Here is a 15,579-nt window from a genome sequence, read left to right as displayed (position 1 = left end):
GGCCCTGTCGAGTTGGTGCCCATGGCTCTCTCCTTGGAAGTGGTCAGGTCCCCAGCCATGACCTGACTCCTGTAGGTCTGGGGGCTCTGAAGGATCCCCTTAGTCCAAGAGCAGGCCAGCTCTGTGGGATTCCTAGGACAGACCCCTGAACAGAGCCAGACAGAAGCTCGCCCCTCCTGTCCTCCTGGTGGTTCCTGGGCTGAAACAGACAGATGTAGAGTAGTACAGTTGATGCAAGGGGTCTCAGAGCTGGAGCTTGGGATGAGCCCAGCACTGTGTGAGCGGTCTGAGATGCAGCCAGGGAGCTGACTTGTCCACATGACACTGGGGGATCCAATGGTAACCATCACCAGTCCACAGGCATAGCTTGCTTCTTCCCTGATGAGGCGTCAGGGGTTCTGACCCTGGAATCCAGGGCCCTGAAACATGACGAATGTGACTGTTTGGATGAGGGAAACTCAAAATTGGAGGGACCATCAGGAAACCCCTCATCTGGCTTCAGAATTCCCTCTGAAGTGTCAGGCAGGGTTCCCTGCTCTGGTGAAAGATTGGTTGATGGCATCTGGTAACCAATAATCCTGACTCAGCACAGGCCTACTATGTGCCAGGGGCTCTTACACATGCTGCCTTATTTAAGTGTAATTGCAGCCTTGTGGTGGGTATTGTTAATCCCTGCTCTTACAGATGAGGAGTGTGAGGCACAGAGAGCGTTAAGTAATTTACCCAAGAATCATTGGATTAGCTGGCAGAGATGGTTTGGAACCCAGTCGGGCCATCCCTAGAAGAACTTGCTCTTGAATGTGAGTGGAGCACTGAGCATGTCCCCGGCTTTGCATTGAAACCTTCAGAAGCGATACCACATTGAAATCCTTTCAGACACCAAATAAGGCAAGAATTATTCCTCCTCCTTAACAGATGAAGAAACTGTGACTCAGAGGAAGTGGCAGATCTGGGATTGGGACCAGGCCATGCCAGGAAGAAGCAGCTGCGTTAAGGCCCTGTCCTGGCCAGTGGGGTGGGCACAGGCTAGCCACTGCTCACACCAGCTTTTATGGGCTGCTTAGCGGTAGTTCCTGTTGGCGTGGGCAGGTGCTCCCTGCCAATTAGGCAAAAGAGCAGTAAGGATAATTTCTTTATGCAAATAGAGCTTTGAGCTGAAGGCAGTGGAGACGTTTGTCTTAAGGAGATGCTCTGCTTTCTGCTTTGCTGCCCTTGGTCTGAAGATTTCCCCTGGGGCTCCCCCCACACCACTGGCTCCCTTCCAAAACTTGCTATGCCCCCTTTTCCACTCCAGGCAGCCCTGAGGGTGTGATGCTGTGACCACTCACTCATCTCCCCTACCCTGACCAATCAGGACCAGAGCATTTGGACCTGGGCTTCAGTTGTAGCAGGAGGGATTCTGGTTAGATCCCAGGAAGCACTCAGACAATTAGGGGTTGTGGCATGGTGCATGTAGGACGGGAGCTTTTAAGACCTAGAGTCAGCAGTACGGACAGTGAAAGGGATGGGGGTAAGGGGTGACCCATGACCTCTGACCCTGTGCTGGGGGTCGGGCTCTGACTCAGGGGTTGTATGCTGGACTTGGAACCCCTCTGCCCACATCCCCGCTCTGAACCTGCTCCTAATATCCTTTAAATGGATTCCTCCCAGCTTCAGGGTTTAGGGGTGAGTTTCAAGATCCCAGAGACAATCCCACCGAGAGATTCTGACACCTCCCCGCCCTACCCACTTGCTTACAAAGAGATTTCAGGTTTTCTGAGCAAAGCAACCTCCTTCCCTGGCTGCCTGTGGGGGGCAGCCTTACCCCACGCACCCTCTGCAGAGCCCTGTGGAGCCTAGCTGCTCTAAGGGTGAGGTGAGGGCTCCTGGAGGAAGAGGCAGAAGAGCTGGGCTCCTTCTTCCTGTTCCTGTGGACGGGAGAGGAGGGGAAATCATGGCCTGAGAGTAGCCAGGGTACAGCTGGATATGTGGGTGGGGCACCTGGGGATCCTGGGGGCCAGGCTGGTTCAGGGGGGCAGGTCCTCACCTACATTCCAAAGCTCTCCAGGGCCAGGCTGTGGCCATGCTAGACCCCACTCTGCAGGACCCTAATGGGTGCCCTGGATAGGCAGTTTGGATATGGCGATGGGGAGAGGAGGTGGGAGTCGGGCAAGCTGGTCATGGGCAGGGAGAGATGGGGGCCCTGTGGCAGGGCGTGTAAGGCAGGGTGTGGCCTGTGTCCAGCCTCTGGTCACCTCACTGCCCATCCCCCAGGGTGTTCAGTCCCTGGAACCCAGAAATGCAGGGGGTGGCAGAGACTTTGGACTCAGGAAGACAAGGCTGGTATGGGCTGGAAGTAACAGGGAAGGGAAATGAAAAGACACTGTTCAAGACACTGTTCAAGTCCCTACCAACCAAGAGACCTTGGGCTTTCTGGCCCTCAGTCTCCTGGTGCGCCGATGGGGCCGAGGATGCCAGCCCCCCACTCCTATCCCCTGCCGCCCGGGCTGCTGAATTAAGTGAGAGGTGAGGAAAGTGCTTGACACATAGCAGGTGCTCCCCCAGGGGCAGCTCCCTCTGGCCATCTTGTTCAGAGAGGCCGACTCCCTGACCTCCTTTTTTCTACCCCTCAAACCACAGCTCTAGAGAGGCAGTGTGGCCTCATGGTTAGAGCAGGGTCTAGTGCCTGACTGTCCTGCTTCACAAACCCGCACAGGCACACACTAGCTAGGGGTCCTCGGGTAACTTATTTAACTTCCCTGGGTCTCACTTTTCTCATCTGTAAAATGGGATAATCGTTCCCACTTCAGAGGGTTGCTCTGAGGATAAAATGAGTTAATATGCCTAAAGGCACTTAGAATAGGGCCTGCCCCAAGTCAGCCCTCTCTAAGGGTGTGTACCATTTTCACTATTAACTGTTACAGTCCCATACATCTGCATGACCCTCAGGTTCTTGCAAAGCTTTCCCCCAAATGTGCTGCTTGAATTCCCCACAGCAGCCTCTGAGACAGGCCTGCCGGGAGTCCCACCCATTTTATAGGTGAGCACACAGAGGCTCAGAAGATGAAGTGACTTTCTCATGATCCCACACCATCCCCTTCTTTTAGAAGTGACTCTTAAGCTCTTTTCAGTGTGTGTGTGGCCCTGAGTACCCTCCAGCTCACCTGCAGCCTGGGACCCCCGGCCACGCAGGCCTCAAGTCCTGGGACAGTGAGGATGGCTCCTCTTCCTCTGGGTTGCCCAGGGCCATCAATGCCTGCGGGTTTGGTGCAACAGGCAGGCAGGTTCAAGGCTCCTGGTTCAGGATTGGGACCGGGGTTTAGGTGGCTGGAGCCAAGGGAAGGCAGGGCGAGGTGCACCTGTGGGGCCCGGTTAGGGATTTCAGCTGCCTCTGAGGCCTGGGCTTCCCTTGAATTATCATTTGCAGGTGGCTAGGTGCCCGGGGTAAGATTTTCATCTGACAGGTGAGGCTTATCTCCCAGAGCTGGAGAATTGACTCTACAATTGACCAGGATGTTTTACCTTTGATGGTGTCCCCTGGCAGTCTGAGTCCCGGCTCAGGGGGCAGGGGTGGCATTGTTGCTCCCAGCCAAGCCTCTGGTCCTTTTAGTCATGAACTCACATGGAGCCTCAAACCCAAACAACAAGGGGAACACTGTGCAGTGGGGCTGGGGAGCAGGCGACTCCAGAGTCAGACCTGATTTGAGTATCGACTCTGCCACTGAGCAGCTGTGTCTCCCTGGCCAGCTTAATTAACCCCTCTGATCTTCCATTTCCCCATCTGAAAATGGGCCTAACGGTATCCATGTGACATAGTTATTGTGGAGAGTAAATAGGATAATGGGTGTAAAGTGCTTAGCGCAGCACCCAGCACCCTTGTAAGTGCCCAGTTAAATGCTGTCTTTACTCATAGTCTATGAATGTGATGCTCTGAGTGCCTACGCACTGCCTGGCATCAGGAGGATTCTGCCCTTGTCCCTGTTGCTGTGCTAGATCTACAAAGGCTTGAGGACCACACTTCCTGAGGGCTCCCACCCCAGGGAAAGGGCAAACTGCTCTGCCACCCAACCTTTACTGAGCTCCTACTAGGTGCTGGCACAGTGCGTGCCAGTAAGACCCTGCCCTGCTGCCAAGGAACTCAGGTTCCTGGGTCCATGGTTACGTCACAGGTTGATGGGGATGGTAAAAGGGGGTGCGTTGCAGAGGGCACTGAGTGGGGGAGAATGAACTTCGGGGTGATTGTGGGTGGCTTCACAGACAGGTGAAACCATCCTCATTTGTACTGTGCATTAAAGCACAAGAAAGATTTGGGGGCAGGGTGGGTGGTAGTTTTTCCGAAGACAAAATAGCGTTCACAAAGGCCTGGAGGTAGAGAGTTTAGGCAGCTCCTCCACTTTTCCATGAACACTCAGAACAGCTCCAACTCCAGCAGAGGGACACATTTCAGGCTGGGGGACACAGAGCTGGGCAAGCTGTTCAGAGAAGGCCCCTTCTCTCGAAAGAGGCAGTGGGAGACCAGGTTTGACAAGACTGGCCACAGGATCAGGGAGCTCGGGAAGTGGCCCTTCTGCCTGGCAGAAGGAGGCTTATTTAAACAAAACAAAAATAGGAGGGTGAGGGTAGAGGAGGAAAACAAGACCAGTCTGTGCTCTCGCTCTCCTGTGCTGGGTCAGAGGGTGAGGGTTAAGGGGGTGTACCTGGCCCCTCACTTCTGGTAGGGGCAGCAGCCCTGGGATGAGGGTGCACGACGCTGAAGAGACACACTCAGCCCACGTGGCAGAGGGGCCCAGGAGCCCAGTGTTGAGAGGAGTAAAGGACCTGCTCTTTGAGCTTGGAGGGCTTCTTAATCAGTTTTACAAGAGGCCTCCATCTCCACATGTCTCTCCTCATCAAGATTCCCTGGGGAGGGAAGAGGAGAGGGGTGCCGCCGTCCAGAGAGTTTCCCCAGATCCTCATGCCTGTGGCGTTTGCCTGGGCCCTGCTTGCCTCTTGTCTTCCCAGAACCGGAGCTGTGGAAGGGGTGGGGTGCCTGCCTGCCAACTGTGGATGCTGGATATCTGTGTAGTGGGGGTGCTGGGTGGCAAGAAGCATGAGGAAGGGTTGCCATACACTTCCTAGTTTTTCCACTTACTAGCTGGGTGGTAAAGCATGTCCTTTAAGCCTCCAAGCCTCATTATTGGTATCTACAAAATGGGGCAGTAATGCTCACCATCTGTAGTCATTCTGACGATGAAATAAGATCTAGAGGAGAAATCTAGCACAGGCCTGGCAGGTCCAGTCTTCAGCTTTGACACACACTGGCCTAGATGATGTTTCAGAGAAGTGTCAGGTGAGGGGTCGGCCTTGGTGAGGTCTGTTAGCCGGTGGGTGGGTTACTAGATGAGACCATCCATCAACCTTTGGGGATGATCTCATCATGCCTCTGCTTATAAATCCGTAAAATGGGGTTAATAATAGTACTTACCTCACAAGGTTATGTGAAGATTAAATGAATTATAAGTAACTGTGTTTGACTCTTAATAAATAGTGCTTAATAAATATTAGTCATTATTACTGCTTTTGTTATTCAGTTAGTTAGCTATTGAGGCAAAGTCTCAAGCCCAAGGATTTGGTTGCAGATATCAAAACAGGGGTCTAGAATGGGACTTGGCCTCAAGAGGGAGGCAGAAGACCACAGAAACCAGGGTCTAGGTGAAAGTTGGAACCTCTAGGTCATGCCAAGGCCTGGATAGGTTATCAAGTCTGGGTTGTGTGTGTAGGGGACTGCTCTGTGGCTCGTTGTAACCTGCTCCCACCCCTTCAGAACTCTCCCAACACATTTCCTGCTCGCCTTGGGTTCCATCCAGAAGGGCCAGATTAAGGTGGCGTGCTGGGGACACCTGCATCCCAGGCACCTCCCCACTGGGCTCCCACATGGTCAGGCTCAGAAAGGAGCAAGCCCAGCCCTGCGGGGAGAGGTGATGTCAGAGAAGTGGAACTTCCGTTCACCTACGGCTTCAGTGGCTCGAAGCTCCTCCCTTTCTCAAGAGGGGCTGTGCTGGGAGAGGCCTTGGGGGCTTCCAGCCAGGACTGGGGCGGGAGACAGCAGCCTCCAGGCTGGCTGAGGCTCTCATCTAGCTGGCATGTGTGGTAATGACCCTTCTTACCGCAAGCATCTGTTTGCATCCATTGATGCATGGAAGAATAAGACTTTGTTGGGTCGGGGGGACCCAGACCTTTAACTCTGTCCACAATTGGGGTTATATATTCAGAGTTGTGTCTGTTGGACCAGTGGAAGGGGCAGTAGAAGCCAGGATGCTGGGGGACAGAAGGGTCCCTGAGAGAGAATTCATCACAAAGGGCTGAAGAGGTCTGGTCTTGAGGTCTGGCTGCTGTAGCATGCCTGAGGGCTGGAGGGGTAGGGGTTCTGAGAACAGGTGTGTGGCTGGTCACCAAACCCCTTGGGGGAATTCCCTGGTGGTCCAGTGGTTAGGACTCCTTGCTTTCACTACCAAGGGCCCGGGTTCAATCCATGGTCGGGGAATTAAGATCCCACAAGCCACGGAGTGTGGCCAAAGGAAAAAAAATGTACATGTTTAAAAAAAGAAAAAACTCTTGGAACCCAGTGACATTGGTAGCCTGAGTGTCCCCGGAGGGAAAAAAAGTTTGTGTGTGTTGACTGAAAGGGTCATTTCATTTAGTCCCTAACCCTTTGGGAACAAAGCAACACTGCTGTGGAACCCCTCCTGCCTGCATCTGAACCTAACGCTGATTGAGCGAAAGTTCTTCCCACCCTGCAGGAGAATGCTGAGTACTTAGCACAGTGCCTGCTTCAAAGTAGGTGCTCCAAAATACTTGGGTAAAGTAATAATAAGATTAAAAAAGAAAAAAAACCCACCTCATTTAGTGGAGGGTTTTGTCATAGCAAATTTGCGGAGCAGTCAAGAGAGTGAAAACGCAGATCTATTCATGGGTGAGCTACTTCCTGGGGCTCTCAGATGCCGGGAGAGAGTTTGCAAAGGATTGAATCCCCCAGTTGGCAGATATTCCAGTCTGATATTGCTAGGAGCTTGGAGCTAGCGATATTTGGGTGTTGTTAGTGCCATTCACACCCACAGGCTGGTGAAGAAAGGGCTCTCTCAGTGTTTTCTGATGAAGGAAGGGTGGTTTGCCAACTGGAGAGATAGATGGAATCTAAGCAGGGGAAATGGAAGTCATTTGGCTGCACTGCTAAAGCATCACACGTTCACTGCTCACGGGGTTATTCACTTTTCCTTTCTCTTTCCTGCTAAGCTTACTGATGCACTGGCCCAAACCTGTTCATGTGGCTCTTGCTGTCTGGTCGCCCAGTGAGGAAGGATCAGCGGGCCTGCCAGCATCCAGACTATGGGAATTGTCTCTGAGGAGACTTGACAGTCCAGATAGGACACAAGGGGTTATTTCCTCTCCTCCTTTCCCATCTCCTGGTTCCCAATGCCCTCATGGTCTTCTCTCTCGCCTTCTCCTCAGCAATATAAGATCAAAGACTGTAAATTATTCATTCACAGTTGAATGGAGCACATTTCAAAGTCAGGGCTGCTGGGCATCTTGGTCTCAGAGTTGCCAAGGGTGAAGGCCCACATGTTTGGGTCCAGCAGCTCTGTCAAGTCCCGGCCCTGACATCTGGAGCCAGCCCTGCCTGATCCCTGCCCTTCCCACCTGTCTGATTTCCTCCCTGACTTTTCCCTGTCCAGAGTTCCCTGCCCCACCTTACCCCAGAGGAAACCCAGTATCAGTGTTACTGCCTCCTGCCGTGCGGGTGTGTCTGTGGCCTCCAGGGCTACTGTTCCCCGGGACTCCCAGGCTGTCCCTTCAGATGGGAGCAGGGAGCCTGCATGTTTGAGAGGAGTGCTAAGATGAGCCAAGCACCGGACCAGTAGTCGTGCTAACAACCACTACAGCAAACATTTGATGCGTGTGCCACGCGTGTGAGGCACTCCTTTTAGCACTTTTTAATGTAACATCCCTATCTCACCCATAACAACCCTAGGCGGTAGATACTGTTTCTAGCCTGGTGTAACAGACAAGGAGACTGAAGCTCACAGAGGTCAAATGACTTGCCCAAGGTCACACAACCTGCAAGTAGCCAAGCTGAGATATGAATCCAAGCATCTGATACCAAAGTCCAACGATGTACCACTCTGCTAAAGCATATGCTAGTTCATTTATCCTTACACTGACCTCATGTACAGATGGGGAAACTAAGGTCTTAAGAAGATAAGTGACTCATTCTAGGTCATGTAGCTAGTGAGTGGCTGAGCCAAGATTTGTTTTCTTGTTTTTTTGGAATCTCAGTCTTTATTGGCTGCAAGGCTTCACACGCTCAGGCCAATGCCAGGGCTCAGATCTTGTTGAAAGCAGCAGTGTCAACGCTCTGCACATGCTCCTCGAACTTGGTGATCTCCTCTTCCAGCAGGTCCGTGCCCACCTTGTCGTCCTCCACCACACACTGGATCTGCAGCTTGTGGGTGCCGTAGCCCACGGGCCCCAGCTTGGAGGCCCCCCACCCCAGGTCAGCCCATCCAGCTGGATGGAGCACATGCAGGCCTCCAGCTGGGCCATGTCCGTCTCGTCATCCCAAGGCTTGATGTCCAGGAGAATGGAGGACTTGGCCACCAGGGCAGGCTTCTTGACCTTCTTCTCAGTGTACTGCTGCAGCCTTTCCTCCCGCAGCCAGGCAGCCTCCTGGTCCTCCTCCTCATCGCTGCCGAGCAGGTCAATGTCATCGTCCTCGTCCTCTGTGACGGTGACCGCCTTCCGGGTGGGGCGCTCCACTTGGTGCACGGGAGACACATGCTGGGTCTGTGGAGCTGTGGCCGGGTGGGTGGGCGAGCTTTTCTCTAGTGCACTCAGCCAGGCCTCCAGCTTGCAGACAGCCTGCTGCAGATCCTGCACCACCCCTCGCAGGCTCTGGTTCTCCACTTCCAGGCTGGCGATCCGGATGACAAGCTCACTGTGGTCTCCACCGGGCCCACTGGAGGCCGCAGGGCCTGAGCTTCCAGCCAAGGACTTATGGATGTTTTCTCTGGCTCTTGTGACGTCACGGAGGATCACGCTGGCGCCATTCTCCTGGTGTGAGGAGCCAGCCATGGACCCGTTCATCTGCTCATAGAATTTCCTTTCTGCATCATCATATTTGAACTTGTCAAACCAGATCTTCTCGTGCACTAGAAAGTTTGTGGCCATTTTCACACCAGCCAAGGACACAGCGACCAATGAGGAGGGCTCGGCGTACGCAACGGCAGAGGAAAGAGCCTGAGCCAAGATTTGAATCCAAGACATTCTAATTCAGAATCGATGTCCTTTGTACCACCTTCCCTGAGACTGATGGGTGAGCTGACATTCTAGACACCCTTATGAAGGGAGGGATGAAAGAGACCCACTTGCAGACCCAAGGAGACTCAACCTGTGTGCTGGGTGGGGTGGGGGCCCCAGGGAGCCCTGGATGATGATGGATCCAGGGTCTGGAATTTCTTGAGCATGAATGTCAGCATATGTGTCCGTGATATGGATTCAATCTAATGCCACCCTCATTCAGAGATTCAGAAGAACTGACAAAGGAGAGAAACAGAAGCACTTCCTCTCTGAGCTGTTGCTTACCAATGAGCTTTTATCTCCAAGTAGCAGAATAATCATAACCCATAGCTCCTGCGTGTGGCTGATTAGCTTTGCTGCAAGTTTCATTTGATTACAACACGAAAGTCTGTCCCTGACTTTGGTTGCAGCTATATGGCTGCTTGCTTACAACTGAAAAAGAGAGGTAGAGGGACCAGTAGGACCCAGGAGCATCAGATAATGAGGTTGGTGCTTTAAGAGCATGTTCATCAACAAAGACCATTTGTGTGGCCCCATCCAGTGTGCAGAGCCACTCTGTATGTCATCTTAATGGGTCATCACAGCAACCTGGGGCTTTCTTCCCATGGGGTAGTGGCCAATAGTTTCAGCCATTCACAAGGGTGGGGAGGAAGGGGAATAGGATGGAGACAGTGTTTGGTTTATATAAAAACTGCGAATGTGTGGATTGCAGGGTGTGTATTTCATTTTTAAGACAAATTAAAAACCTAATCTTGTCTTGTGCTTGAACCTGAATAGTACTAATCTTATTTATGTTATTTTTGAGTGCTTGCTATGTGCTGGGCACCATGCCATGTGTTTACTCAACAGAGCAACTTTATCCAGTGGGGAAAAATACTAACCTCATTTTACCGGTGAGGAAAGGGAGGCTGGGACAGGTGGAGTGAACTGCCCCGGAGGTACAGCTGGTAAGGGAAGGAGCTAGGATGTGAAGTCAGGGAGTGTGATTCCAGAGCCTGTACCTTTCTTGCTGGGCTGTTCTGCAGGAGAGTGTCTCTCAGGGACCCTGACTTCCCACAAAGAGCCCGGTGGGCAGTGGGAATGCAGGGTCCTCTGGCAGGAGGGTCCTCTGACCCTCTAACCTGCACCTTCCTCATCTCTAAAGGAACGTTTTGTGATCCATCTCACAGGTGATTGTGGGGTAACTCCTTGCTAGCTATGAAGCACTGTTTACCTGTTCGTGGATAGGAGGCAGTGGTGAGCAGGGCAGAGGGAAATCCTTCCAAGAAGAGACAGATTTGGACAAGAGGGTACAGGTGGCCTGAGACCTGTGGCCCAGGTTTGGGACCTTAGCATATGCTTTTCCCTCTGCTGGGAATGCCCTCCCCTCCCCCCTCTTCTCATGACTGGGTTTTTAAAACTTTCAGCTGTCAGCTTAAATGTCCTCTTTTCAGAGAGATGTTCTCCCTTCCCACCCCTGGTAGACTGGCCTGAGTCCCTACCTCGGCCAGCCCTGGGAGCTTTCCCTGACTCCTCCACTTCATCCCAAACCTCCCTACAATATCCAGCCCTACCTGTGTATGAATTATTCCGGGAGAAGCTGAGGACTCATTATGGGGACAAATATTCCAGCAAAAGCCATCTGGCTGGAGAAGAGAGAGAGTGGGGTGGCATTTATTGTCAGGAAGCAATTTCTCATGGTAATTAAATTCTCACACGTGTGTGTGTGTGTGTGTGTGTTGTGTGTGTGTGTGTGTGTGTGTGTGTTGGGGAGATGTGTTTAATCACTGTCCCCCTCCCAGGGTCTAATCTAGCCTGTGTCATACCAAAGTCCTGGGTCTAAATAGCACCACCCTTCCCCTGACTTGGGGGAGGAGGGGTGGTGTCGGTTCATGTTTTTGATTAAAGAAAAAAAAAAAGAATCAGAGCCTCAGTGAGGTTTCATGAGAAATGGTGGGAGCAGCAGGGTCGAGGGGAGCTGATTATGTAGATGTGTTTAAGCTCTCACCCAGGGATGGATGGCTTCCATAATCCCACCGGGGGCTGAGACCCCGGCCGTGTTTGCTGGCTCAGATGCAGCTGGGGCCATTTCTCAAGTTCATGGAGGAAGGGGATGAGCAGGTGCACAGGAGGAGGGGCTGCCTGTCAGGTGAGGGTCCTGAGGGGTGGGGAAGAGTTGTGGAGGAGCCCTTTCTCTTCTGCAGCACGTACTCAGCCTCTGTCCCCACAAGTGTGTCTGCCTCTGGGCGACACTTTGTTGCACAAATGCTAACCCGGCCTCTGCTACAGACGTGCTGTGTAGCCCTGAGCTAGTCCTCTGGTCTTTCTGCTCTTGTGTTTTCAGTCTGTAAAATCGGGTGAAGCTTTGGAGATAGATGGTGGTGATAGTTGTACAGTAATGCAAATGTATGTTATGTATATTTTAACACACACACACAAATTCTAAAAGAAAAATCAGGTGAATCTGTAGTTTCCTTCTGGTCTTAATGTTCTCTGGATTGATGATCCTGGATTCAAAGAAATGTCAAAGGGCTTATCATTATTCCAAGAACAGGCTGTGTGACCTCAGCTAAGTCTGTTTCCCTCTCTGATTCCACTTCCTTTGGTGGTGGCAGAATCGCTTCTCCAGACCTGGCCAGTTGCTTCCCCTCACTCCTTAAGTTTCCTGCCATGTCTCTGAAGTTTGCCCCCTCTCCAGAGCCTGGACACCCCCTGTCTTTGGATCTCCCAGCATCACTCGTCTCAGCCTCTGGTGGCTTTTTGTAGAGGCTGAGGGGGACCTCTGCTTGGCTATTGAATGAGCCATTGAGAATTTCATGGATAATTCAGGAACACAAGTCAAACAGGAGGCTGGAAGCTCTGGATTTATGAAGAAAAATGAGTCAAACTTGGCAATTTATGAGCAGCTCAGAATAGCAGCATGGTGGTGGGTGGGGAAGGCTGGAGGACTGCTCTGAAGGGTTGGGGGCACAGTTGGGGGAGGCAGATGTGCTAGTGGGGCTGGAGAGAGCATAGGGAGCCTGGGCCTTAGCACCCAGACCACTAGCTTTGTGGGAAGTTGTCTGTGCCCTGGACAAATGGACAAGTGTTGTCCAGTGAGGGGGCAGGGACTCCTCAGGCATCAGAGGGAGGGTCCAGGCCACAAATCCTAATTTGGTCTCCCTGTGGCCTGGCCTTGGCTGGGTACCCAAGAGAAGAGAGGTGAAGGCAGAGAGGGGGCACATTCTCCAGCCTTGGGGGGTACACGGCCAGAATGGAGAGGCTTAGTTGGCCTTCAAGGGGGAGAGAGAGGGAGAGAGAGAGAGAGAGAGAGACCCTCACTTGTCCAAGAGGCTTCTTTTTGAGGTTTTTCCAGTCTTCCAGGTGGGGCCCACAGTCTGAAGGTGGTGAGATACTTCACATAAATCCAATCCTAGCAGCCCAGAGGGTCATCCCAAAGGCCACCCCAAGGTCAAAGCCCCTGAAATTTTATGGGTCCCAGTAGAGGTGGAGTGGGGTGGGAATCTGACTGGTTTTGCTCCCATGGCTGACAAGTAATGTCTTGTCCCTGTCACCTCCCCAGCATGGTTCCTCCTGGATAGTTCCACCTTCTATCCAGTTTCCTCCACTTGGGATGGACTCCAAGCATTGCATTCACAGGTACAAGGTCTAATAAAAATGGCTTATGTCTGAGGATCAGGGATGGAGAGAGTAGGGATGAGCCCCAAGTAGACACGGCTTGTCTGGGTGTCATGGAAAAAGTTCACATCACCCGTTAGGGCTCAATTGCCTCATCTGAAAAATGGGAATGGCTTTCCCTTCCATCAACCCCTCTCATATACTTACTCATACAGCTCATAAACTGTGATATGACTGAAATAAAATTATGAATGAATATGTGTTTGTAATCCTCTAAGGTGTTGTATTGAGGTGGTAGATTCTTTTATTAATTTTCCATGGGAATCAACCTCAATCACCTCTCCTTCTTGGGCTTTAGATTCCCCATGTCTGAAATGAAGAGATTAGACCAAGTCAACTCTCAGTCTCTTCCAACTTGAACAACATCTAATCCTATAACTATCTTTGTATCTCAGTTCCTGATCAACACATTCCTAGTTGAGTGTGGGGATTTAGGGTCCAGAGCTTGGAGGAGGCAGGGTTTTGTTCAAACAACCACTTAATAAAATGATTTCTAGGTAGGGGGCCTTACTGCTTTCTCTTAATCTCTTCCAAGGCCCTATTGAAGATATGACTAGATGTGTGCATTCTTCTGACTTAGATGGGTGGGACTGTCCCTTAGAATGTATTAGAAAAATTTCCCCAGAACTCAGGTTATACAATGTGGAACATTCCCTTTTTAAGAACCAAAGGACGTGGAATGTCAAGGGGCTTAAAGGCTCCTGAGGTAAGGGTGAAGATGCACCGTTGACTTGGGAATCATTATTTAGGGTCAACAAATAGTTATTGAGCTCATACTGTGTACCAAATGCCGTTCCAGGTGCTTTCATATTCATTTTTCTATTTGGTTCCATAATAATCATGGGAGGAAGGCAGTGTTATTGTCTTTTGGTAGATGAGGAAGCTGAAGCTCAGAGAAGTAGAGGAGCTGTGCAAGGTCACAGAGCTGGGAGTGGTGGAGCTGGGACACAAGTCCAGGTCTATCTGATCTCAGAGTCAGAGCTTCCCCTGGAAAGTGACTTCTTATTCCAGGGTCACTTTTATGTCCATTAAAGCCACAATGTCATCTCACCATTGGTCTGTACTGATTTCTCTTTGATTATGGTGATATTTTCTGTTTCTTCATATGTCTAGTACTTTTGGATTATATCCTAGACATTGTGAATGATATATTGGAGAGACTTTGGATTCTACTATATTCCTCTAAAGAGTGCTGATTTTTTGTTTTTAATTTGGCTGAACTCACACTTCAAACTTTTATCTCCTCTCTGGTGGGCAGCAGCTGAAATCTCACTTCAGTTCTGGTAATCTTAGCTGGGCTTTTTGGAGTCTTCCCTGTGCATATATGTTGAAGGATCAGCCAGAGATTTGGGTAGAGTTTATATATAGATGTTAGAGCTTAATCTCTGTGGCTCTCTCCTTTCTGGAATTTCTGCCATCACTTTCAGCTGCTGTGTTCATCCACACTTTCTCTCTGATTCTTCAAGCCACTAAGGCTGCAGGTTTCCTAAAAATTGAACTATCCTGTAGGACACTGACTGTGGTCTTCCCTCAGGAGGAATCCTTTAAAAACATGAAATACACCCATTGTCCTTCTTCCAAGTGTCAATTACTCTCTGATTTCTGCCTGCTTTTTGTTTTACCAGTGTCTTTAGGTAGTTTTAAAATATTTTATCCAGAGTTTATAGGTTTTTTAAAAAAAATATTTATTTACTTGGATGCACTGGGTCTTAGTTGCAGCAGGTGGGCTCCTTAGTCGTGGCATGCAAACTCTCAGCTGCAGCACCAGGGAAGTCCTCTGAGTTTATAGTTGTTATGTGTGGGAGGACAGGTCTGACAGGAGCCACTTGACCATCACTGGAAGTTTTGTTCTCCTTTTGAGCACGAGGTTCCTCTTACGGCTCTTACTAGACAGGGTCTGTTCTTAAAGCTGTGCCAGGCCTAGTAGTTTCTAGGAATCTGGTATTTAACTCACAGTAGTAAGTATTTATGTGTTGTCACTGGCTTTTGGAAATGTGCAGCTGTGTTCATGACAGACTTCTGGGTGGCTTTGCATCACGTGCGTGTTCCCTTCAATATCACCTCTCTTGGGAAGGATCACTTCTAGACTGCAAAGGGCATCCAACCTCAGGTCTCCCTTCCAGGTGCCATCATGCAGGGAGGTGGAGGGGCAGGCTTTGTCCTTCTCAGAAGCACCCTTTTGGCAGTCTCCACTGGGAGGACAAGAGGGGTCAGGAGGGAGAAGGAGACAGACTCTCCAACTCACCAATGTCATCCAAGTATGTATCTCTTTAAACTCTGCCTTAGGGAGTTTGTCAGATGGCCACCACCTGTCCAGGCTCCTCCAGACACCTTCTGGAGCTGCAGGTGTGTGCCAAGGGCTGGAGAAAATTGGCTCTTTCCCTAAGTTCCTTTTCTCTTTTGTGGCGATATCAGAAAGGCCAGAGCATCATGGCAAAATCCATGTTTTTTTAAATTTTTATTTATTTATTTGTTTTTGGCTGTGTTAGGTCTTCGTATCTGTGTGTGGGCTTTCTCTAGTTGTGGCGAGCAGGGGCCACTCACTATCGCGGCCTCTCTTGTTGCGGAGCACAGGCTCCAGATGTGCAGGCTCAGTAGTTGTGGCTCACG

General features: G+C 50.9%; 1 protein-coding gene across 1 annotated transcript; it reads right to left on the bottom strand.

The window, feature by feature from the left end:
- Positions 1-8,269: 8,269 nt before the first annotated feature.
- On the bottom strand, positions 8,270-9,223 carry LOC132510951 (elongation factor 1-delta-like). The gene is given in 2 exon segments (XM_060133545.1): positions 8,270-8,506; positions 8,509-9,223. Coding segments are annotated over 2 exon segments (843 nt in total). The 5' UTR covers positions 9,184-9,223; the 3' UTR covers positions 8,270-8,338.
- Between the last annotated feature and the right edge of the window lie 6,356 nt (positions 9,224-15,579).

The sequence above is a fragment of the Lagenorhynchus albirostris genome, chromosome 20 (assembly GCF_949774975.1).
Source record: "Lagenorhynchus albirostris chromosome 20, mLagAlb1.1, whole genome shotgun sequence".
Classification (NCBI taxonomy): Eukaryota; Metazoa; Chordata; class Mammalia; order Artiodactyla; family Delphinidae; genus Lagenorhynchus; species Lagenorhynchus albirostris.
This window is presented reverse-complemented; position numbering and strand designations above follow the sequence as displayed.